Consider the following 26,107-nt stretch of genomic DNA (forward strand, 5'->3'; position numbering starts at 1 on the left):
CCTCGGTGCAACTGACGTCACGGCGTGGAATTCCGTTCGTCATCATACTCACGTGTTGTTGTTTACGTTTTGGACTTTTTTTCGATGCTTGGGCTTTTGAATTGGAACATTTTTACACCAATTTCCGTTTCTTTTACGGATGCTCCTGTAACTGAAAGTAGATCGTCCAATATCTAATGCTCATGATCAATTTTCATTGCAGCGCATGAGTGCACGCGGCCGGCGGGGACGAACCACGCTCATATATACCGGGGACGAACCAAGCTCATATATACCGGGGACGTTATGACCCGGGGACGATATGACCCGGGGACGATGTGGTGATTCTAGGTCTCGTTAGGGAGTTTTTCCCAAATGTACGCGATGATGACGTGCCCCATTAACAGGACGTAACATAAAATGCGTTTCCAAAGTGAATGCATGAGGACAACCCATTTGTGTCGTATATCACTGGAAACACCCGATTCCCCTGATTCTGCAGGATGTTAAATCGGGCATTTTAGTTCTTTAAATAAATCATAAGCGTCGCATTTGCTCCTAGCTCTGTTCACCATCCCAAATGGCAATATTGCCAATTGGGCCGTACAATCACGAAAACCCCCAAATATTATACATTCCTTCCTGAATTATTCTTACAGTGACCATTCTCCCATGAAAGGCAGTTGGTAACTACGGTGGCTGGGAAAGGACATCGAAGAAAAAAAAAATTATCGGCGGGACGACTTATTATCTCGGGGGGGGGGGGGGACGACTTATTATGTCGGGGGGGACGACTTATTATCTCGGGGGGACAACTTATTAAGTCGGGGGGACGACTTATTATGTCGGGGGGGACGACTTAGTAACGACTTATTAAGTCGGGGGGGACGACTTTTGAAAGCGAGGGCGAGGCCTGGCTGTGACTGTCTCATCTCTCTCACCATGTAGACAACTTGGCAGAGCAGCCAAGCCTGATTTGGCCTGGCTGTGGTTGTCTCATCTCTCTCGACATATCAATAACGGCAGTGCGGCGAAGACTGATGCGGCCTGGCTGTGACTGTCTCATCACTCTCATCATGTTGTCAACACGGTGGAGCAGCCAGGACTGATTTGGCCTGGCTGTGACTTCCTCATCTCTCTCACCATGTTGACAACTTAATAATAATATTGCCCTACTGCCTTTTTCATGAATCAATTTTGAGCATTATGTTTACAACGTAGTTGACAATAATTATAGTGAGAGAGATGAGACAGTCACAGCCAGGCCAAATCAGTCTTGACTGCTCTGCCAAGTCCTCTGCTAATTGATTTACACGACACTGAACCATATTTTATACTTGGTTGTAAAAGGAATTGGGGAAATGATTAAAAAAAATCATCGATAAAATGCATTTACATCGACTTTTGGCTTACGGAACCTGCCTAATGTATTTCCACAGCTCAGCATATGCACATGTACAAGTATGTATGCTAAAGCAAATCCCACATTTTGACAATGCCTGTCATATTGATCATTGACAGAACAAAGGTCTCGCTTGAGCAGATAACTACTAGCCGGCCTGGCTTAAGGGGGTGCCCGGATGCTGTGACGCAAATGTATTGTCTTTGGTCATGATCGGTCGCGGTTGATTTGAACGCCAGTCGGTTGGTGTGTGAGGTGCGGAGAACATCGCGGGAACACTTTCTCCGATTTCAAACGTAAAAATCCCTTCAAATTTTCTGGAACAAATCAAAACGGCTGCAGCAGAAGGTAAGGCACAGTATCTATTCCTGATAAAGGTATGGGTTGGTTTCAAAGGGTTTTTATTGTAGAAATAGTCATACAATCAAGGCGGGAATGAACTGCGCAGTTTGAAATTTCAAGCCAGACATGTTGAATTATGTACATCAATGCACTTCATGTACATGTTCAACGGCAATTTTAATTGCCATCCCTAATCCAATACCATTTGCTCAAAGAAGCTAAAGGCGCACGTCCAAGTCATGATGGTGAAGATGGAAGTGATCATGTTAAATCAGCGAGATCCCATCACTGCTCTTCTATCCTGTGATGTGGAAATCTCCACTGCATGAATTCATGAAGGTTTGTCTAATTATATGTAAATTGACGTAAACAGTAGTTAACAGTTTTAAATTCAACAACAATTCATTTGGCGGCCACTATCCCGACTGTGGTGTAGCACCCGACTGTAACTGGCATGAAAAGGGGATACGCTGGTTATGGATGTCAGATCGTGGTTCCCTGACCTTTGCAAACAATTTCACTGGACGTAACCCACGCGGCGACACCGAGGACCGCTGGCTGATCTATTGATATGTTCGTAGTAGGGTGTCAAAGTCGGAGAGAAGAAGAGCCACTCTTCTCTTGTAGGGGGTTCATTGAAAGTGTTTGCATTTGTTAGCTTATAAACACAAGATTTTAATCCTTCTGTCTTGGGTTTGGCGGAGAGAACTAATCTTACATAAGTCCCAGAACAATATCATATGTCTTTATGGCAATATTTATTACTGGGACCCAGTACAGTGCCGTTCTATCCAATATTCCTGGGGCTGTTGGAGAGGCTTCTTGTCTAAACAGTGCCATTCTGCCCCCTCTAAGGCATATGTTGGTAACTAATGAATTGACTGCGAAATGAAAGCAGGTTAAACACAAGGTGTTAATTCTTCAGTCTCGGGTTTGGCGGAGAAAACTAATCTTACATAAGTCCCAGAACAATATCACATGTCTTTATGGCAATATTTATTACTGGGACCCAGTACAGTGACGTTCTATCCAATATTCCTGGGGCTGTTGGAGAGGCTTCTTGTCTAAACAGTGCCATTCTGCCCCCTCTAAGGCATACATTGGTAACTAATGAACTGAGTGCGAAATGAACGCAGTTGAACACAATGTGAATAATTCAGTCTCGGTTTCGCCGAAAAGAAGGCGATATGTTACTTACTATTTGATAATGTATATGATCATGATAATTAGGAGACCCTGTGTGGGTGTTAGATCCAACATACTTTGATGTGATTGGAGATGGAAGTTTGCCATAGTGCCTTTAAAGGTATGATAAAGACAGCATTAGTATGCTACCTGGTGCTATTCTGATGGACCATATTGTCAGGAAAACTTAAGTGGCATGTCTATAGTCTTAATTCACTTTGCGACTGTCCAAGTCAAAGGCAAGTCTTGCTGAAAATTTATTGGAAGGAAATCTTGATCTTTACATGTGTTCCTGAATTTGACTGTTGACTTGATCTGTCTCATGATTTCAGAGGTGACTGACCCCTCGGCCCATGAGGTGTGAAAACGAGAATAATGAGTGCCAGTCTTCAGAATGACGAGGTGGCAGTGCCCAGTCACATCACAATCACATCAACATTATCAGGATGATTGGTTGATTGGTCTGTAGAATACACCCTGCCCTTCGGTAGCTCAGTGGTCTGAGGCGCTGACCTGATTAAGTTTTCTTTTGGCGCTGGTTCGAATCCCGACGGATCAGAGTACAAATTATTCCCGCCAAAAAAATGTCTCGCTCAGCATCCTGGTTTACATCAGTACCGATAGTGGCGCTCAGGTCACATTATCACGACTTGGATCTAAAAATAGATTTTATGAGAAAATTATTGGTGGAGATCAGAACTTTAGGGAAATTGCGGGGAGTTGCTCATTTCTACTTCCTGAAATAATTGAAGACGCTAAAATCTGTTAAATACATGTGTTTATTTCATACAAGTCACCTCAATAATCAAGTGACTCTACTCGGAAGGTGTGCAGGTTTCAATTTCAATTATTACCAATGATAATGGTGAAACGAACCCACCGTAGATACTAGATTGCTGTGCACTGTACAACATACACATGCATAGGCCTTCATATTTATGAGAATACATTGTATGGCGTAGTGAGCTTCGATATCATCCATGTAGCCAACCTAATTGTGCCGGTAAATAAGCGTGTGGCTGGAGTCCATAGTGTGTCTCAACCAGCTGAAGGTGGTAGTGGAGCCAGTTGATTGAACTGTCTGCGGTGCGTGTCATGCACCTAAATATTAATGCAATGTCGGAATTGTTCTCACTTTATAAACCATATCTTCTTTCAGGCTCCCTTATCAACCTCATTTCTACGTCCATCTGCTTATCACCTTGGGCGACCTTCAAATCGGTTCAAAATGGCGATGAAACGACTGAATAAGGAGATCAAGGATATGGCGCGTGAACCATCACCAAGCTGTACAGCGGCGCCACACGACGAGGACATCTTCAACTGGAGAGCAAAAATACAAGGTCCTCCAGACTCACCGTATCAAGGCGGAGTTTTCATATTACAAATAAACTTTCCAACTGACTATCCCTTTAAACCACCAAAGATTTCTTTTATTACAAAAATCTTCCATCCGAATATCAACGATAAAGGCAATATTTGTATGGACATCCTACGATCACAGTGGTCTCCTGCGCTCACGGTCACTAAAGTCCTTCTCTCAATAGCCTCACTGATGAGTGACCCGAACCCAGACGACCCACTTGTACCCGACCGCGCCAATCTCTATAAACGCGATCGCCAGAAATTTAATGAGGAAGCGAAAAGATGGACTAAGGAATATGCAATGTAATTAATGAACGGTTTCCAGTCGAGTTGCGTTTGGCCTTTTACCTGTGTTCATGACGTTCTTGTAATCTCTGTCTATCTTGGGTAGCAGTCTGACGGCATTCTTCTTGAAGGATGCCTGTTTCTGACAACAGACCTTGAACTATTATCTCATGTTGCGTTGTCTGTATGTCAAGCTGAATCTTATCTGTAATGCTTAACGACAGGAAACTTCAGGAATTACAGGAGGTAGCATTTTGTAAGACTAACACTAACAGCTCAACTTGCAGTTAGCGGACAATCATGAGCTATGATTAATGACCAGATAAAATGAAGTTGTGAATTTAGCTCTTTTGCATGAACAAAATGTAGGCTTGCAACAGTAGCAGATCTGGCAGACAGTAATCTTCTGTCAGTGTTCTTCTCTATTGTACATAATGCTAGGTAAATTATACACATGTAATCTTTAATGGCTGTGCCTGCACTTTACATGTTACTATTTCTTGCACTCACAGTGTGAAAACGTTCAAAATGTGTATGTTTTTGGTCGTACCAATGCCTGTATGTTTCTTTTTAGGTGCCAAATCTTCATCTTTGTGGTTCCAAATGGCATTTCTGATTTCACCCAAATATCATGAATTAGACTCAAGTTATTCAAGCTGTTAATTACTCTGCTGTATCATGACCTCGAGTTGTTTTTGGAAAAGGGTCTTTCCAAAATGGCCTCACGAGTATTGTCACCTGGCCTAGCTTTTTTGGTTAGGACACAATCATGTAAACCACGTATCTGCTAGTTTGCTTCGCTGCCAGTAGGAGGTGTCGTGTGCCCATGGCATCTTGATGCATGTTATTAAGTTGTACTGTTCTGTTTGACAGAGTTCATCAAGTCATGAGTGAATGATTAACTCGCATGTGGAGTCGTTGAGAATACATGTCAGCATTGTGGCCAACATCTCTGGTGGTGACTGCTGGTAGCGTTTCATTGCATGCGAACAAAGCTATTACTAATCATGATATTCACCTCTGGATTGTCGAATAAAAATTGATTTCATAATAAGCATATTGTGAGACTTGTTCTTTAAAAGGTTTGTCCTCTTGCCTTCTATGGACATGATGAAGCTGAGATAGTGATGATTGTAAGTGTTACAGCGTAAGACATCTACAAGACAGCGACTGTTCAGTGGTGTCGTATTGATGATAGAGTCTGTTGTCTGGTTGTGACCCCGTTCTACTTATAATAGCCTCGTATTGACGACGGCGAGGCACCAAGTGGGTGTGTTGGCCTCGTGACTTGGTCTTTGGTAGATTCCATCACAAGCTCCTCACATTTCCCCCAACTGGTTGGGTCTCACTTGCCCTGGCAAAGTCACAAGTTAAAAGAGGCTTGGTATTACATGACACTTGTAGGACAACGAAATATAGGTTCAAGTGTCTGCTGAATGTCTCCTCTTAACAGCCACACAGATAAAGACATATAGGTTCAAGTGTCTGCTGAATGTCTCCTCTTAACAGCCACACAGATAAAGACAACAAAAGCCTTCTTTCATTTACATAAATACCATTTATTATCACTCATATTAAAATGCATTACCACCTGGCAGTAATGTTACAAGTCAAAAAATAGTCGACATCATCTAGGCTAACAACGAAAAACAGTGCCTCAAACGCTGGCATATTTTATATGAATATGACATTCGACCAGAATCAAACTGATGACATGATGGGTTAAAAGATTATAACAATCTAAAAGCAGAAATAATCCCAATTCTTGATGAATCATCAAAACTGCCTCGAAACCTATGCCTCTTGTCTAGCCGTCCAGCCGCAACAAGCTTGTCTAAAGTTTGATCCTATACACTCAGTTTGAGGCAGCTTTGAATGAAGGTCAAGTCAATAACAACATATGTAATATTTCTACACAGTTATTTAGCAAAGCCTGCTTGGTGCCATCAGTTACACCCAAGCAGGTGACCACTGCTGTCACTTGTGCAGCGATGGCTTGGTCATGTTTGGTGAACGGTTGAACCAGTGCACCATCTATGTGCTGGCTACTGAACTACACAATGCTGACCCTGTGGTCACAAGTGACAGGTCAATCGCAAAACACAGCCAAAATCTCAGCTGTCGCTTACTCAGGCTCTATAATGAACTCACAGTTCGTCTTGTTACTTGTCATCTATATTCTTTAAATTTTATTTACAAAACACAGTTTCACAATATCACGGTTTTATTATTATCTTGGAATACATACACGCCAATCACAGTACCCAGTACTGAAAGAAAATAGTTGCTTATGGTGGCAATATTGCAGTCCACTTGCAGCCTGACATGATGTCATACTCTGGTACTTATAAAGCCTCCACTTTGAACTGAGGTCAGGAAATAGAGAAAAGTGCCTTGGTCAAGAACACAGGTGTGACCCAGCACAGCTCAAAGTGACGACCTGCAGCTCTGTTGGGGGTGATGTGAGCCTGGTCACAGCCCTGGCATCATCCATCAATGCCATGTTGAGGTTGCCATCATCAGGCCTGCATTGGTACACTGCAGAGAAATGACAAGATGACATTTAGCTCTATATTCTACCACTGGGTGGCAGCAGTAACTAACAGATAAATATACACTCTTGATAGAACTAAAAGCGACTGTAGCAAACATCAACACCAGCTAAAAGTATCGCAATAAGAGTGGATGACTGAAGCCTGGTAACAGGAGAAGGTGTTAGAGGACCTGGCCACCATACCAGCAGTAACCCCAACACAGGCCCCACCCCTCTGATACAATACTGTCCCCACCCCTCTGATACAACACAGGCCCCACCCCTCTGATACAACACAGGCCCCACCCCTCTGATACAATACTGACTATCGACTATTGACTGATCCTGGCTTATTCCAGCCAGGATCGGGGTTTTGAACACACCCTTCAGTTGTATGTGTGCAGAATGTCTTTACACATACAAACCACACAGACGTTTGGAGGAAGAATACTTGATATGTTCAATTCATTTTCTCCCGAGCCAAGACTGAGGAGTTAGAAGACAACATGACAATACTGGGGGATTCAGAAGAACCCAAGATATCACATAAATGGCGAGATGGCAGCTTAAAGCTGGAATATCATCATATATACAGGAGTGACTGGTACCGGGATCTCAACTAGTGATAAACAAAGAAATGCACTGAAATAAAGCTGTATAAGACTAGGACACTATGACAAGCTGTATAAGACTAGGACACTATGACAAGCTGCAGTCATTAAACGTACAGATAGAAATCTACCTCTACAAATAGACTATGTACAAGGTTTACAAAAATACTTGGTATACCATTGATAATGTTGTGACAGTCTTTGCTGTGTGTGAGAATGTGGGCTGTTGCTTACTGGTCACTTGGTTTACTCTAAAACTTGTCAACAGTATGTTCGAGTTCAACACTGCCTTAACAGAGGGCAAGTTGGAGGTTTCACTGACTGGAGTCCTTCCACAGACACACTCCTGGTCTGAAGTACAGAGTTTCTGATTTGTATGGAATCAAGGCCAAACTTTACCAAGATCTCGGATTTGTTGCCACGCCAAGTTATTCTGCCAGGATAAAACCATCATTCGCCAGTGTGTACCGTGAGCTCTATGTAAACCAGTGTGTACCGTGAGCTCTATGTAAACCAGTGTGTACCGTGAGCTCTATGTAAACCAGTGTGTACTGTGAGCTCTATGTAAAACAGTGTGTACTGTGAGCTCTATGTAAAACAGTGTGTACTGTGAGCTCTATGTAAACCAGTGGGTACCGTGAGCTCTATGTAAACCAGTGCGTACCGTGAGCTCTATGTAAACCAGAGCCAACAAGTTAGGCACAAGTGCTCCAGATATTGGTGCTCTCCCCACTGGCCATTTCACCCCTCTTTGTCTGTAAGGCACAAGGACTGACTGAGTCGCAGACAACTAGACCCACAGGCTGGTATGGGCCAAGCTGCTGGCAGATATGTCTTTAAAGACCTGCTGGCAGATATGCCTGCTAAGACCTGCAGGTAGATATGCCTGCTAAGACCTGCAGGTGGATATGCCTGCTAATACCTGCAGGTAGATATGCCTGCTAAGACCTGCTGGCAGATATGCCTGCAAAGACCTGCAGGTAGATATGCCTGCTAAGACCTGCAGGTAGATATGCCTGCTAAGACCTGCAGGTAGATATGCCTGCTAAGACCTGCAGGTAGATATGCCTGCTAAGACCTGCAGGTAGGTATGCCTGCAAAGACCTGCTGGCTGATATGCCTGCTAAGACCTGCAGGTAGGTATGCCTGCAAAGACCTGCAGGTAGATATGCCTGCTAAGACCTGCAGGTAGATATGCCTGCTAAGACCTGCAGGTAGGTATGCCTGCAAAGACCTGCTGGCTGATATGCCTGCTAAGACCTGCAGGTATGCCTGCAAAGACCTGCAGGTAGATATGCCTGCTAATACCTGCAGGTAGATATGCCTGCTAAGACCTGCAGGTAGATATGCCTGCTAATACCTGCAGGTAGATATGCCTGCTAAGACCTGCAATCTTATGTACATCTTAATGTATATACAGCATTTATCCAGCACTAGTCTCTAATGTATTCCGGTCTGGACTCTCTGGACTTGAGGAAAGTTTATCCGGTGTTGTATCACTTTTTGGTCCGTTAGTCTGTTCTCTCTCGGACGTTTCTTTTGGTGCCTTCTTTTCTTCCTCCTTCCGTGCCTCCTCTGCAATCTTCTCCGCTAGTTCCCTTAAAATACAATGATAAGAGTTGCTTATATTCCGATGGCCAAGCAGCAAGAAGTAGGCTGGATAACACAGTCTGCCAAATAGGAAAGAAGTTATCATCGGCTAGTGCTCATTGAGAGATTTCCAATGAATGGTCATCACATTATGTTTTGACTATTATAATTGGTGAGACTATTCCAGAGATATCTTATCAAACCTAAGCTCCAAAATACATAAACCACGTCTATCAAATCATCACCTCCATAACAAAGATGGCACTGACCACAGCCTCTGCATTCAACTCATGAATCTACCTACTTTTCTCGGTCATACGGTTTAAATTCTTTGTCCAAGTTTTCAAGGCAAAGTTGCATAGGATCTTTCTCCTGGAAAGGAAGACACAGACTTTGATAGTTGTGGAAATAGCAACAACTGCTGAAGGTTTTACCACACATAACTCTTCAATGTCGACCAATTTTGGCCTCAATTGAAAAGTGGCACGACAAGTCAGTTCCTGCATCTGGCTTTTACAAGCAAGAGAAAACCGTACAAGACTATTATCTTGGAATACCAGTTGTCTCATTCATGATCTACAAGGTTCCTCTGGTACCGAGATAGCCATGAAGTGGACTTGGTGAAGCAGGCCGGGTTTCATGACACCTACTTTCGATTCTGATGAGGTATTCTGGTCTCGTTTGGAGTTCTGTTTCGCAAGTCGTTTCTTCTTCTTATGGAGTGGTTTAGCTTCAATGATCATCTCCTCGAGTTCAAAGGTTGGGTCGCAGTTCAGATGGTCTTTCTGTAAGGGTTCAACACAGTAGTAGTGGCGATACATAATCATGGCAACATTTATCAGTTGTCTTATACAGGTATCAGTTGCTTCAAGACCACATGATCAGCGATCCTTCTTTCATCAGTTGAAGACCAATTGCACAGTGACTGTCATAAGAAGTTGATCTCCTGAGGAGCATGAGCAAGCTGATGTGATCAATTGTACTCTGCCCCTGATAGATCAAACCTAATCTACTTACTGGAGGCACAAATCCTGGCTTGATGTCCAACTTTAAAACCCGCTCAAAGTCCATATCGGATATGTAGGGCTGTTTTTTAAATTCCTCTAATGTTCCTATTCTTTCATTCGGATCCAGCTGCAGAAGCTGAAGAAGAAGGGGATAACATAAAAAGACCTGGTCATCTTCGGCCACGTGGCATTCTGCACACTGAAGAAGGGGATAACATAAAAAGACCTGGTCATCTTCGGCCACGTGGCATTCTGCACACTGAAGAAGGGGATAACATGAAAAGACCTGGTCATCTTTGGCCACGTGGCATTCTGCACACTGAAGAAGGGGATAACATGAAAAGACCTGGTCATCTTTGGCCACGTGGCATTCTGCACACTGAAGAAGGGGATAACATGAAAAGACCCGGTCATCTTTGGCCACGTGGCATTCTGCACACTGAAGAAGGGAATAACATGAAAAGACCTGGTCATCTTCGGCCACGTGGCATTCTGCACACTGAAGAAGGGGATAACATGAAAAGACCCGGTCATCTTCGGCCACGTGGCATTCTGCACACTGAAGAAGGGGATAACATGAAAAGACCCGGTCATCTTTGGCCACGTGGCATTCTGCACACTGAAGAAGGGAATAACATGAAAAGACCCGGTCATCTTTGGTCAAGTGGCATTCTGCACACTGAAGAAGGGAATAACATGAAAAGACCCGGTCATCTTTGGCCACGTGGCATTCTGCACACTGAAGAAGGGGATAACATGAAAAGACCTGGTCATCTTTGGCCACGTGGCATTCTGCACACTGAAGAAGGGGATAACATGAAAAGACCTGGTCATCTTTGGCCACGTGGCATTCTGCACACTGAAGAAGGGGATAACATGAAAAGACCTGGTCATCTTTGGCCACGTGGCATTCTGCACACTGAAGAAGGGGATAACATGAAAAGACCTGGTCATCTTTGGCCACGTGGCATTCTGCACACTGAAGAAGGGGATAACATGAAAAGACCCGGTCATCTTCGGCCACGTGGCATTCTGCACCCTGAAGAAGGGGATAACATGAAAAGACCTGGTCATCTTCGGCCAAGTGGCATTCTGCACACTGAAGAAGGGGATAACATGAAAAGACCCGGTCATCTTTGGTCAAGTGGCATTCTGCACACTGAAGAAGGGGATAACATGAAAAGACCTGGTCATCTTTGGTCAAGTGGCATTCTGCACACTGAAGAAGGGGATAACATGAAAAGACCTGGTCATCTTTGGCCACGTGGCATTCTGCACACTGAAGAAGGGGATAACATGAAAAGACCTGGTCATCTTTGGCCACGTGGCATTCTGCACACTGGAAATTCATAGGGGTCAAGTTTTGCCTACACTGATGTATAATCGTCCTTATGCGCTGATGGCATCGGGTTACGATTGATGTCTTATCCTTCCCAGCCAAGTGATAGTGTCTGTGCATTTCAGAGCAAAGCTAGTTTCTTGTATGATCAACAGATGACAGCACCAATCCAAAGTTGATGTGCTACATCTCGGAAAACCTATCAACATCATCATACCCCACACACTGACGGTGGAATCTTCCTCCTACTCACCTTCTGTAACACCTCCACCATGCCAGGTTCCCATGACGATGGATAGTGGATCGGCTGTGACATAAAGAGTTTTTTCGTCTCAGCCAGCGATGTGTTGGCATGAATCTCATAAGGCCTCTGTGAATAGAAATAAATGTTTTGTAGCTTCAATTCTAACATGATCTAACAGTATTTATAGACGGTGGATAAAATCATTGTCAAAGAGCCAATAATGAGCCAAGTAAGTTCACATGCCCTCAACTCCTTATTTACAGGACGTCTGTTTCCTCTCCATATCTTACCACAGACGTCAGACACCGGCAGACGTCAAAAACTGAATAAACTCCACCTGTTCTTATTGTTCCCTTCAAGGTTCTATAAATAGTTAGGTAACCTTTTATAGTGGGAGAGATCTATCGGTTTATTATCCGCCGATCAATCATTATCTCAAGTATGTTTATAAATATTTCTGATGTTGAGGTCAAGTATATTTTATTCTGATGAGAATATGATATGTTGATCACAACCTTGAGTATATTTTGGTGGTGGCTCACCCAGACAATACTGGGTATATCAAAAAAAGAGTTACCATCATGAAGCCTTAACTTTATGAAATAAGAAGAAGTGATCACATGGACATCAAATGAGAAAAGAGATTAAATAAGCCATATTTGAGAAGAACCAACCATGAGACAGGAAGGATGTACAGGATAACGGCTCTCACAACCGCTCATTCTATGACCTTGCATATCAGATCTACCGCCGGAAGTATCTTGTGTGACAGAGTTGACTAAGACTTAAATGTCCAATCTTAGACGACACACATAGCCACTGGTAGTAGCCTGCTACCACTTGCTAGGGTAACAACATCAGGCAACCATCAGAACATTGTATGACTGCTAGCTGTGGTAATGACACCAACAAGTCTCCAATCAAAGATCAAAGTCAGAGAGAACCATCTGGTAGAGCGTCTCCTGTGTCCTGCTGACTTTCACATCCTTAATTGAGGAGAGAAGATTTGTTGGAAGCCAACAACACTTGTTGATCACGCTCGCTGGCTAGGAGATGGTGATTATGTGCCTTTACGAGTCTTCTTTGAGCCTGAAGGAGAGCGGAAGCCTGTCACGTCCGTGGGATTCATTTATGCTTACACATGTCATCAGCTTGAACTCAGCAAATCAATGTCTCTTTGTCTTCAATTTACCAAAGTGATGCAATAAGTGAGATTCTTTAGAGGTTCACCATAAGAGAGATCGAGACAGTGGACCAGGCTGAACCAATAGAGGGCAGGCCATCCTCACTCCCAGGCTTGTATCACACGCTGTCAAACTGCTCCTAGAAACACTGTCGGACGGAGGTCAAATCCCACATGTCAGGGTGTTTTAGGATCAGTCTTTGTGTCCCTCATATATCGAAGCAAATGCCTGGGCAAAGATCTCAATGAGTCCATACCATATATCTGATCAGTCACTATACGTACCATATAGGTAGGACCATCGTGTATACTCCCTTCCTTCCAACAAGGAGAGCCTGGTGACATTTAAACCTTTCTGAGTGAAGATGGGCTTCAGTTGTGTTTTATAGGTGACACTTGCTGGCTGGTGATTATAACTGACCCTCTAGGTCTACCGATCGAGTCTCAGTGCAGAGTTCACAGCACCGATCCTACGTGATACTCGTAGGTCACCAAAGGCATAACACGGCAAATATTGGAATTAAGTTGATCAAGCCAATTATCATGAAAGACTACTGACACTCTCTCCTCCCTGGAGACTTCCCTCGATAGCAACAGAGACGACCAATTAGGCTCCTTCATACATGTATTGATATATGTATCAATGAATGATCAAGATGTTGGTGGTCTGGCTGATATGACCTGGTCACAACTGGCAGGTTCTCATGTGGTACACGTCATAAGTTACTGATTTCTTAAGTTGTAAGCATTCTCTCTCAGACTATGCAGCCATAAAATCACCTGCAAATATTGGATTGTGGTGAGATATCTGGCTTCTGTATAACAGGGCAACATGTCCGTGTCAGTAGGAGAACCAGCAAGCAGATGTCTTGGCAACAATGCTTGGCATGTCGCATACCTGATGCCATTCAAAGCACCGCCACTGCTCTAGACTCCGACCATGTCGCATACCTGATGCCATTCAAAGCACCGCCACTGCTCTAGACTCCGACCATGTTGCATACCTGATGCCATTCAAAGCACCGCCACTGCTCTAGACTCCGACCATGTCGCATACCTGATGCCATTCAAAGCACCGCCACTGCTCTGGACTCCGACCATGTCGCATACCTGATGCCATTCAAAGCACACTGCCACTGCTCTAGACTCCGACCATATCTGACTCTTAAAGACTCTGCTATTTCGTAACCCTACCTAGCTCGGGCAAGACCAACAAGAGGAGACAACATCGACCACAAGTGCTGTGACTGGGTGTTTATCCACTGACTCCATAACGACACATGTTTTGTTCGAGTCTTTGGTTGCATTACACCATGTCTCTATACCTTCACAAGGGCAAGGAAGAAACAACTGCCATAGAAATCTGCCTTGTCATACAAGAAGCTCTTGGGTGCTATTGGTTGTGACTGGATTACATGCTCACATTCTAAAAGGAGAATCAATAGCCTTTTGATATGAACCCATGTTGTCTCGCAGGTTACTTCAGTAAGGAAAATAGGTGATTTTGATCACCTTACTGCACACCAAGTCTTTTCAGCTTCAAGAGGGATATTGCCTGTCAGCATCACGAGTTTCCCCAATTCTGCCGCGGAAGTGATTACCACCAATAAGCCAGCTTAGCATCACAACCTGTCATGCTGATGAAACAGGCAGTTTTTTAGGCAACTTGGAGGCATCAGCTGCCAACTGCAGCCATTCTAAGTCTGGATAAGCTCTGCTGTCTTAGTCGTCAGCTGAGTTGCTACTCTGAGCAGCGATGGTCCAACATTCCACAAAAGAAGCAACAATGTCCATTAACCTCCCAGCTCTTATTAAGTCCATGTGACTAACATGGCCCGTTATCTGTAATCCATATGGCTTTAGCTATGACAGTCTCTACAGGGATGAGTGACCTGCCTGTTATTGGAGAGTTTGCAGGAATCATTTGATTATTGGGGTTGACCAGCACTTGTTCCATGTCAATCAGATTAGGCTTTTTTCACACAGGGATGATGGCTGGATGTCTGCATGATTTAGGGAAATTCCCTAATGGCAAGAGTGCACAGCCTTGGGCCCTATGGCATTACCACACAGTAGGCCCAAGGGTCTGTCGCTCAGCTGTTTTTCTCCTAAACCAGTTACCAGTATAATAGCTATGGTGGTCGTTAAACTGAGTCACAACTTACCCAGAATGTCAAATGGGTTAGGGTTTTTTCACAGACAGAGATAAAAGATGATGGATGATGTGTGGATGGATGGATGCCTAATGGCAAGAGCCGAACACAGCCTTAGATGGTATTGCATTTCTATTAGCAGAGAAAGCAAGTCTGTCTGTTGAATAGGGCTGTGTCTTGAGTCAACTGTACCAGGATCAGGTGGGGACAGAGGCTGTGTCTTGAGTCAACTGTACCAGGATCAGGTGAGGATAGAGGCTGTGTCTTGAGTCAACTGTACCAGGATCAGGTGGGGGCAGAGGCTGTGTCTTGAGTCAACTGTACCAGGATCAGGTGGGGGCAGAGGCTGTGTCTTGAGTCAACTGTACCAGGATCAGGTGGGGGCAGAGGCTGTGTCTTGAGTCAACTGTACCAGGATCAGGTGGGGGCAGAGGCTGTGTCTTGAGTCAACTGTACCAGGATCAGGTGGGGGCAGAGGCTGTGTCTTGAGTCAACTGTACCAGGATCAGGTGGGGGCAGAGGCTGTGTCTTGAGTCAACTGTACCAGGATCAGGTGGGGGCAGAGGCTGTGTCTTGAGTCAACTGTACCAGGATCAGGTGGGGGCAGAGGCTGTGTCTTGAGTCAATTATACCAGGATCAGGTGGGGGCAGAGGCTGTGTCTTGAGTCAATTGTAACAGGATCAGGTGGGGGCCGAGGCTGTGTCTTGAGTCAACTGTACCAGGATCAGGTGGGGGCAGAGGCTGTGTCTTGAGTCAATTGTAACAGGATCAGGTGGGGGCCGAGGCTGTGTCTTGAGTCAACTGTACCAGGATCAGGTGGGGGCAGAGGCTGTGTCTTCAGTCAATTGTAACAGGATCAGGTGGGGGGAAGAGGATGTGTCTTGCCCTTTGATACGCCATGTTGTCAGGTTACCTCCTCATCGCTAGCAACATTGTGAAAGTGTTAACCAAACACATCAATGTCACCTGAAAGCCATCAGCCCATCATTGATGAAACCCCAGTTTAATGACATATTCCACACCACTCGAAGGTGCATTCATGCATTGATAATGAGTTACGGCTGAACATACTAGCACTCGAGGGGGCTCTTTAGTCTCACATCTGAATCAACAGTAGCTTGAATTGAAAATGCAGCCAGCCATATGTTATTAGAGCGACCTCATCGGACGTAGGCAGGTGACAAAAGGTCGGTCATTTCGAAGTCCAAATATTTTTTTCTCACTTGTTTTTTTTCTGCTCAAAATGCAGAAACATCATCAGTCCAAAAAATGTTTGGCTTAGAAAATTTTTCACAATTTTGACCAAACTCAGCGTCCCTAATAAGATGGTGTCCTACCATTTTTATTGCCAGAACACGACATTAACAATACATCAGCTCTTCACGGCATCTTCCCCTGTGACTTCACCATTTATCACCGAGCATCAGGCAACAGAACGGATATCAAGTTCACGTTGACACATTGAAATTCTTGCCGAGTTAGACAAGAGTACCATGGGAGCCGTTTCCTCTAATCTCACCTCGTTAAGTCTCCATTAACCAACATGCCAACCTGACCAGAATAATAAGCAACCAACTCAAAACCAGCTTTTTCCTCTTCCATTAGGTGATATCTCGCTATGTTGATGATGAACGTATCTTTGGGCACTGTTTTAATCGACATATCGAAGAGCTTAGGCAGGAATCTCCCTACGGACAGGCACTGGCCATATATCTCAACAAGTTCACCAATCTTTCCCAGGGCCAGGAATCAACAGTGAAGCCATGTACAGGCACTTACCAAGACTGCTCCACTTACCACCGACCAAAGTTCAAACTAGCATCATCCCTAATAGAAAATGCATTTTCTATATCATATCAAGCCATTTATCAGTATTTCAGCCGAGAAGCCAACTTTCAGATTTCATTTGACAAAGTTTTCAATCACAACAGACACCCCTTACCTTTCCTCGCAACATCTCATATGCCAGTATCCCTGTCGACCACCAGTCCACGGGGAATGAATACCCGGGTAGCTCCTCCAACGCACACCGGAACACCTCAGGAGCTGAAACAACAGCAAGGACTTGATTAAAAGTGAGTTTATAGTGGCACAGGGCTCGGATTCATTGGGTTGGTCCTACCTAGAGAGTAAACGTGTTGAGCTAATGGTGGCGTTTGTCTCTCATGCTGATTGAGCAACAGGGCTCGGATTCATTGGGTTGGTCCTACCTAGAGAGTGAACGCGTTATGCATGCTGGATTTCGCTCCACCTTAACCTCGACATGAGATCATTCACCAGATATGAATACTAATGATTACTAAACATCACAGCATCCCATCAACTCAGACTATAAACCTCCGTCGAATACCAGTTATGATTCCTCAATCAACCTTAAAGCGTCACGTAGCAATGCGCCATTTAGATTTCAACTCTCACACAGAAAATTAATTGAAGAAGACAAAGTGATGAAGATGTCATAAATCACGATACGTTTAACGAGCGAGTGACTAAATGAGAAGTTAATTGTGAGCCTGTCGCCGATAGCAACAGGTTTCTGTCGGGTTCCCAGCATGGAACTTGTAGCTTGTATTTTGCTCTGACAAATATCTGAGATTGAAACAAGCTTGGTGCGCACCCTCAATAACTTGCTCCTAGTATGATGGGAATGTTGAGATCTAGTGAAGCAGTATGCATAATCAGCCAATTGGGCATTGATCGAGAGACATTAAGGAGAGCAATAAGCAAGATTGACTTACCCATATAAGGCTTCGTGCCTGACATGGACGTCGCTAACTGGTTATTCTGAATTATTGTAGCTATGTTGAAATCTGTTATATGTACATGACCTGAAACGAGAGATGACGAGGACAATCAAGAACCATATTTTCAATGTATTTCAATCAGACCTATCTCTACTCGGGGCACTCATGCTGATGTTTCCAACTTGCTAAACAGATGATCAGACCTATCTCTACTCGGGGCACTCATGCTGATGTTTCCAACTTACTAAACAGATGATCAGACCTATCTCTACTCGGGGCTCTCATGCTGATATTTCCAACTTACTAAACAGATGATCAGACCTATCTCTACTCGGGGCTCTCATGCTGATGTTTCCAACTTACTAAACAGATGATCAGACCTATCTCCACTCGGGGCACTCATGCTGATGTTACCAACTTACTAAACAGATGATCAGACCTATCTCTACTCGGGGCTCTCATGCTGATGTTTCCAACTTACTAAACAGATGATCAGACCTATCTCTACTCGGGGCACTCATGCTGATGTTACCAACTTACTAAACAGATGATCAGACCTATCTCCACTCGGGGCTCTCATGCTGATGTTTCCAACTTACTAAACAGATGATCAGACCTATCTCTACTCGGGGCACTCATGCTGATGTTACCAACTTACTAAACCGATGATCAGACCTATCTCCACTCGGGGCTCTCATGCTGATGTTTCCAACTTACTAAACAGATGATCAGACCTATCTCCACTCGGGGCTCTCATGCTGATGTTTCCAACTTACTAAACAGATGATCAGACTTATCTCCACTCGGGGCTCTCATGCTGATGTTTCCAACTTACTAAACAGATGATCAGACCTATCTCCACTCGGGGCTCTCATGCTGATGTTTCCAACTTACTAAACAGATGATCAGACCTATCTCTACTCGGGGCTCTCATGCTGATGTTTCCAACTTACTAAACAGATGATCAGACCTATCTCCACTCGGGGCACTCATGCTGATGTTACCAACTTACTAAACAGATGATCAGACCTATCTCTACTCGGGGCTCTCATGCTGATGTTTCCAACTTACTAAACAGATGATCAGACCTATCTCTACTCGGGGCACTCATGCTGATGTTTCCAACTTACTAAACAGATGATCAGACCTATCTCCACTCGGGGCTCTCATGCTGATGTTTCCAACTTACTAAACAGATGATCAGACCTATCTCTACTCGGGGCACTCATGCTGATGTTTCCAACTTACTAAACAGATGATCAGACCTATCTCTACTCGGGGCTCTCATGCTGATGTTTCCAACTTACTAAACAGATGATCAGACCTATCTCCACTCGGGGCTCTCATGCTGATGTTTCCAACTTACTAAACAGATGATCAGACCTATCTCCACTCGGGGCACTCATGCTGATGTTACCAACTTACTAAACAGATGATCAGACCTATCTCTACTCGGGGCTCTCATGCTGATGTTACCAACTTACTAAACAGATGATCAGACCTATCTCTACTCGGGGCTCTCATGCTGATGTTACCAACTTACTAAACAGATGATCAGACCTATCTCTACTCGGGGCACTCATGCTGATGTTACCAACTTACTAAACAGATGATCAGACCTATCTCTACTCGGGGCACTCATGCTGATGTTACCAACTTACTAAACAGATGATCAGACCTATCTCTACTCGGGGCTCTCATGCTGATGTTACCAACTTACTAAACAGATGATCAGACCTATCTCTACTCGGGGCTCTCATGCTGATGTTTCCAACTTACTAAACAGATGATCAGACCTATCTCCACTCGGGGCTCTCATGCTGATGTTTCCAACTTACTAAACAGATGATCAGACCTATCTCCACTCGGGGCTCTCATGCTGATGTTTCCAACTTACTAAACAGATGATCAGACCTATCTCCACTCGGGGCTCTCATGCTGATGTTTCCAACTTACTAAACAGATGATCAGACCTATCTCTACTCGGGGCTCTCATGCTGATGTTTCCAACTTACTAAACAGATGATCAGACCTATCTCTACTCGGGGCACTCATGCTGATGTTTCCAACTTACTAAACAGATGATCAGACCTATCTCTACTCGGGGCTCTCATGCTGATGTTTCCAACTTACTAAACAGATGGTCAGACCTGACACTGAACGGTCAACATGTAACTCAATCAGAGGATACTGTCGTCAACCTTTCTCACCAATTACCTCGGCGCTAATGTGATTGTGCCTTGGCGACTGAACCAGGGGTCAATCAAATCACATGGTTGACATGATACCAATTACTGGATTATTCTGAGTGGTTTTTATATCAAATTTTCGAATACGTTTGATCCAACACATTGCAAATGTCATGTATTCTTCATTCTCCAAAAAAGTGAAAAAAATATTTGGACTTAGAAATGTTTTCATCCTTCAGAGCTGGGTGAACATGTGTCTTCTTGCAAGGAACACCACCCCACGACTAACAGATCAATGGAGCACCACAGATGAAGTGGTCTCACTTCAGTAGCATTATCATCTGGTACCAGAATGATGAAGATGTCACGCACATGTTGAGCATCTCAAGCCTGGATTAGTCATGGATAAAGAAGTGACCATGATGAACTGGCCACACTATTTATCGCACAGAAGTTTTCTGCACCACATCCCCTCACAAGCAAAACAAACAGGGTGCAGGCTCTGCCGAAATATACCTCTGCAAGCAGCACTTTATCACAACTCAGGCCCTTCTTTATCACTTCAAGCCAACCACATGAACTCTAGGTCAGTCACCCCACACCAAACAAACAATTACCGGATGAGGAAGTCAGGCGATCGTCAATTCAATCCAGGTCACATAAGAAGCCTCGGCACTTACAATGAGTCACAACATGCAATGTGTCTGAGCTTTGCCTTTACCATGCCTCGCTATAGGTTTTACAGAGTTTGTTCTTTTCCCCTTCAAAGTTCCCCAGGAGCGAACATGCAAGCAGATTTGAAGATGACATGATCACACAAGAACACTTCAATCATTTGGAATCATATCATCCACTTTAGTTTATCATTGGATCACACAAGAACACTTCAATCACTTGGAATCATATCATCGACTTTGGTTTACAGTAGTAAACTGGCAGCTCGGCATGCAGTCTCAGAGTGATGTCCTGCATCACATCAGTGCCTATCATCTCAGGGGCTGTGGGTTCAATTCCTGTTTCTCATGAGAGTGAGTTCCCAAACAGATCTGAGATGACTTATGGCCACACATATGAAGGTGCCAAAATGAAAGGAAAGCTTTAGATCTCACCAGTTCAACTGAAACTTTGCCTATGTCAATCCACACAGCCCCTAAGACCACTGGCAACTTCAGGCCTGATCTACATTAACAAATCAAGTATGTGATGTCACCATCAGTCTTCTCACATCCACTTGGCAAACTCACTTACTAGGCAGACACAGCATCACAATACCAATCAGAGGATCTCTTCATAGATTGTCATGGCTCGATTCATATCTTGCTTCCAAATTTTCCATTCTTTCCTGTCACGGCACTCTCATTGAATCATCAAGCTGGCAGCCATTTGTTATTCAACAATCAAATAATGCTTTGCCATGAAATGCTAAATTGTCGCGCACGTTTTTTTGGCATGCTGCATGATTTCAATCTGCGAGAGACAAAACCCTGCCTAGTGCAATGCACAATGCCAACATGGAGCAGTGGTTGATGATGAGGGGATGCTTGACTGCTAGTGTTATTGGTCTTGGGAGAACATGCTGGGTGGTGTTTCATGTAATGAATTACACACCCAGCTACAGAAGCTGTCAAAGTAATGTTTGTTTATCAAAGAAAGTGTCACCCATAAAAAATGAAAGGGCCAGCAAGATTTCGGCTTATCAGACACTCTTTACTTATAAACTCATGTCTCAAATGCCAGGGACCATGTGAGAAGGTGGTTCGTAGCTTCCCAAAAGACCACTTGCACCAGCTTACCAAGTCTACCATCTGGTTATGAGGCAGCTGCCTTAGCCACTAGCATCTGGATCAGTGTTCCAGCTGAGCATGCTATCATAGTGGTACCGGCATCAAGTCAGGCTCTGAGTGTTGTAATCATGCTTGCCATCAGACAGAAAAGAACAAGAAGCTACACAACGACAAGCTGATCTCCTTGACGGGGATGCCCCTCCTCCCGATGACGCCATCTCAATACAAATATTGTCTCTTTAGTTACATACCACTTGGAGACATCGTGTGGAATCCATCATGTGGATATTATTAAAGAGAACAGCTTAAAGCCAGCCATCCCCCCTTGAGGATATTCAGACACAAACCAATCTGTATAAACTATCTTCAATGACACACTTGGTATCGTAAATTTTCAATCTTTTCCCATGTTGGATTCAATTATGCCAAGAGAAAAACCCGCCACGAGACAATAAATTGAAAACCAATTGTGAGTCTTATTTTCCAATCTCACTGGGACACTGCATGTCACGATAAACCAGATTTATATGCAGCATGTTATCAATCTAAAAAGTTTATTTTCCTGGGGTTGTGGCTTGGCAATGACTACAAGGGGCTTCTGCGGTTCTCCACAACCATCCATCGGTTTGTTGGAAGCAAACTTGCCAGAGGCTGCTGTATCCTGATGGATTCTTTCTCTTGGCCTGGATGCCCTTCACACCATGAATCACGCCAGCTGACGTTCATGTATGAGCTGAATTAGGGTACTCCAAATATTTGCATGATGACATACGGGTGCACAGCTTCTTTTTTCTTGTGGATGCTGAGTGATCTATATTGTTCTTTTTCTCTCCTTTGTTTGCTAATGCTGTTCCATCCCGACAGACAGCTCATCAACCAACTTCTTCATCTTGTTGTGTTGTTGTATTTCAGTCGTCACTCATAATTGAATCCAACTACTTGTTACAAGAAACCAACCCTCACCATCCAACCCATCGTTGCGACTCTTAGCCATGCTCCGTGCACAGAGGATCACTCCAGTTGCTATGGTGCCTGAGTGGTCTTTATAATCAGAAGGATTGATCGCAGATGAAATCCGCCTAGCAATTGATGGATCGTTTTTTTATCTTGGTTATGAATGAACACACCTGTTTTTCTACGCTACTTCGCTGATATTGAGCTTAATTTACAATTTAATTAGCTGTGTGTGTTAAAGGTAGAGTTCATTTCTATGCTAAAAACATCAATGGCTGAACCAGGGAAGCAGCGAGGAGGCAACTCACTCCCCTTCCACACATTTGAAATTCTTTTAAACGGACAATGAATTTGGGTGTAAAGTGGCTCTTAAACTGACCCTGGGAGAGCCCCTCTTCCTCAAGAGCAGCCACCGTTAGCAGTGAACAGGATCCGTGGAGAATTCTTTTTCTCAAGAGCAGCCACCGTTTGCAGTTGCCTAGAACCAGGGAGAACCTTCTCAAGAGCAGCCACCATTTTCAGTCAACTGGATGCACTCAGAACCCTTGGTTCTTGCCATCAGCATAAGTTGGTATCTAACAAACACAACTCACCCAAGATCCCACAAGCACATGGCAACAGCACTTTAACCTAGTCTAATCATCATACAGTTGGCTTGGAGGACAGCACTTTAACCAAGAGTAGTCTCTTCATCATACAGTTGGCTTGGAGGACAGCACTTTAACCTAGTCTCTTCATCATACAGTTGGCTTGGAGGACAGCACTTTAACCTAGTCTCTTCATCATACAGTTGGCTTGGAGGACAGCACTTTAACCAAGAGTAGTCTCTTCATCATACAGTTGGTTTGGAGCTCATCATATCTACAGCTGTGACAGTTATATCTAGAAACCTTGGTTCTTGCCATCAGTATAAGATGGTATCTATTCTAACATACATTACTCACCCAAGATCGCATAAGCAACAAGACAATAGGTTTTTTAGCACGGGCAGTTCTCTACTACAGCTGACATCAAGTTGCTGAAAGCTGCTTTAAGAGAGACCCTGGTTAGTCCAAGAAGTACAAGTTCTTACCTTCCTCATCCAGCAAGATGTTATCTGGTTTGATATCCCTGAAGAGATCAAAAACAACACCGGTCAGTATGAAATGTGACATATATTTTCATGGTCAAGGCACGGCAAGTCATTTGGTGAGGGAACAATTATACCGGTAACTGTAACTGTGATCGCTGGAGTGCTGTGGGGGGAGAATGAATACCTCAGAGCTGTAGGGACTGGGGTTGCTGATATCATTGAATCTAGACCCATAACTGAGTTATGAGAACACAATAAAGCTTCATCCGAACAAGATACAGCCAATAAAAGAGTTGGAAAACAACTTCTTTTTTTTACCTTCTGTGGCTAGCACCAATAGTACTATACAATTCTCTACCTTATTAATGCAATTCATTAATCTGCTGGGGACGTAATAATACCATATCAATATAAGAGCCATAAATATTATCTTTTTCATGTGACACAGCTTGTTCATATAAAATATGTTGTCTGATATTGATTACAAGCTGCTGAAACCAACATGGACGAAGAACGCAATGGTGGTTCTGTGGTGAGCATACACAGGGTGAGGTCATCAATATCACACCACTGAAGACAGCTTAGTATTACAACATAGGGCCTAGACCAACTCAGAGAAACACCACCAGCATAATCAAGGTACTGGCAAACAGCTTCAGGTCAGAGGTCACCACTGTCTACTGTTAGACCATACCATAGTCAGAAGATAGATAAACATTAGGACAGCAATCCTGATCTTGGCAATGCTTGGCCGTAGCCTTTCTTTAAGTAGAGGGGCCAAAACCTTGCACAGCAGAAGAAAGTCATCCCTAACACAGACGGGTAAAGAGATCATGGCCCATTGGTCACAAGCGCTACCTTCAACCAAGCCTGCTCTATGTGATCGTCCACCTTGAATGGCAGCTCCAAGCTAATTAGCTTACAAGTAGAACAGCTAGCTATATATGTAAATGACTCAAAGTCATTAGTATCTTCAGTGAGACATTAAGGAGCCATTATACATGCACCGCAAGGCTAGCTTCTCAAGGGTGATGTGGTACAGAGTAGTAATGATTCAGTGTGTCTTTCATGTGATAGCTCAACGATTCATTCATGCCCATCTGGTAGCATTCATCGTGCTAAATGGATCTCAAGGTTACTATACAAAACAGTAACGACCTGAGTATGTCCTCCTGACAACAGCAACGAATTGAGTCTGACAAGGGAGCTATGTCCTCCTGACAACAGCAACGAATTGAGTCTGACAAGGGAGCTATGTCCTCCTGACAACAACAGCCACAACCGGAGTCGGACAAGGTAGCAGAAAAAAAAGTCAAAATTCTGAAAAATTTTTAAAGTCAAAAAAGTTTTGGGACTGATGATGTTGGTTCATTTTGGGCAGAAAAAAAAACCCAGTTGAAAAGAAATTTGGACTTGAGGCCATGGTGAATTGAAGGACTGAGGTTTTATCCAACAAACATACATGACTTCCAATTGCAGATGTTGTTACTACCTCTGTTTGCATCCAACAACTGCCACAACCCGAGCCCCATTGTCAGGCACCATTACCAGTCACAACCGGAGCACCACTGTTCAACTGTGTCTCTCCATTAGCAGGCAGATAATCTTTGGCTTTCAAACGCTTTTAATGATGCTGGCAACAGTGGTTTTAATGGTCTCTGCTTTCATCCTTCGTGGAGAAGATTATATCCTTTTTGCTGCGGGGGAGATTTTTTAGATTCTCAAAATATCTTGTGAGAGTGATAGCATCGCGTGTTGCATGATGGGTGGATTGAAAAGTGGTGGTTTTCTCTCAGTCACAAGTCACAAGCTTGACTTAGGCAGTTTTTCCATTGACCTTTCTACACACCAGGAGATGAGACATAGAGTTAGGAACTTTTACCACAGGTGACTCTTATGGTATAGAGCTGACTTAGGCAACAATATCAATTTGGCCAAAGAATTACTTGGGCATTTATTTTATGAGGGTGACGATATGACAAATTAAAGGCTTCACAGTCATTCTATCTGACTGCCCAGCCAGTGACAAGAGAAGATGATATCAAGACTGGCCTACAGGTACAGACACAACTATACAACTTTCAACAAGAAAATGATGCTCTCATGTGGAATAATTTGTCAAGTTGAACATTGCCAGAGGTTTTG

The 26,107-nt window shown here is 43.8% G+C and overlaps 2 protein-coding genes and 1 long non-coding RNA gene across 4 annotated transcripts in view; 2 read left to right on the forward strand and 1 right to left on the reverse strand.

Moving 5' to 3' along the window:
* Positions 1–1,569: 1,569 nt before the first annotated feature.
* Positions 1,570–4,080, forward strand: LOC135489373 (uncharacterized). The gene is made up of 3 exons (XR_010447148.1): positions 1,570–1,729; positions 3,241–3,369; positions 4,068–4,080. It is a non-coding gene; the product is annotated as an uncharacterized LOC135489373 (long non-coding RNA).
* A 56-nt stretch (positions 4,081–4,136) lies between these two features.
* On the forward strand, positions 4,137–4,580 carry LOC135490033 (ubiquitin-conjugating enzyme E2-17 kDa-like). The gene has a single exon (XM_064775679.1). The coding sequence runs from the start codon at positions 4,137–4,139 to the stop codon at positions 4,578–4,580; it is 444 nt and encodes a 147-aa protein (XP_064631749.1).
* Positions 4,581–7,393: 2,813 nt separating this feature from the next.
* Positions 7,394–26,107, reverse strand: part of LOC135489210 (serine/threonine-protein kinase 32B-like) — a 34,484-nt gene continuing 15,770 nt past the window's right edge. Inside the window, exons 4-12 of one of the 2 annotated variants that reach the window (XR_010447110.1) lie at positions 23,963–24,000; positions 17,958–18,047; positions 17,162–17,265; positions 11,892–12,008; positions 10,310–10,435; positions 9,943–10,077; positions 9,597–9,664; positions 8,985–9,300; positions 7,394–8,910 (exon numbers count right to left, since the gene is read on the reverse strand). Coding sequence is in view for 1 of the 2 variants with exons in the window: in XM_064774451.1 (XP_064630521.1) it covers positions 9,126–9,300; positions 9,597–9,664; positions 9,943–10,077; positions 10,310–10,435; positions 11,892–12,008; positions 17,162–17,265; positions 17,958–18,047; positions 23,963–24,000 (853 nt within the window). In the remaining variant the exon portion in view is untranslated. Of the gene's footprint in view, positions 9,301–9,596; positions 9,665–9,942; positions 10,078–10,309; positions 10,436–11,891; positions 12,009–17,161; positions 17,266–17,957; positions 18,048–23,962; positions 24,001–26,107 lie in introns of both variants that reach the window. The other variant, XM_064774451.1, reaches the window with a different exon arrangement.

The sequence above is a fragment of the Lineus longissimus genome, chromosome 6 (assembly GCF_910592395.1).
Source record: "Lineus longissimus chromosome 6, tnLinLong1.2, whole genome shotgun sequence".
NCBI lineage: Eukaryota > Metazoa > Nemertea > Pilidiophora > Heteronemertea > Lineidae > Lineus > Lineus longissimus.

Coding starts and splice junctions, on each gene's coding strand:
- LOC135490033 (XM_064775679.1), top strand. CDS start 4,137: ATGGCGATGAAACGACTGAATAAGGAGATCAAGGATATGGCGCGTGAA.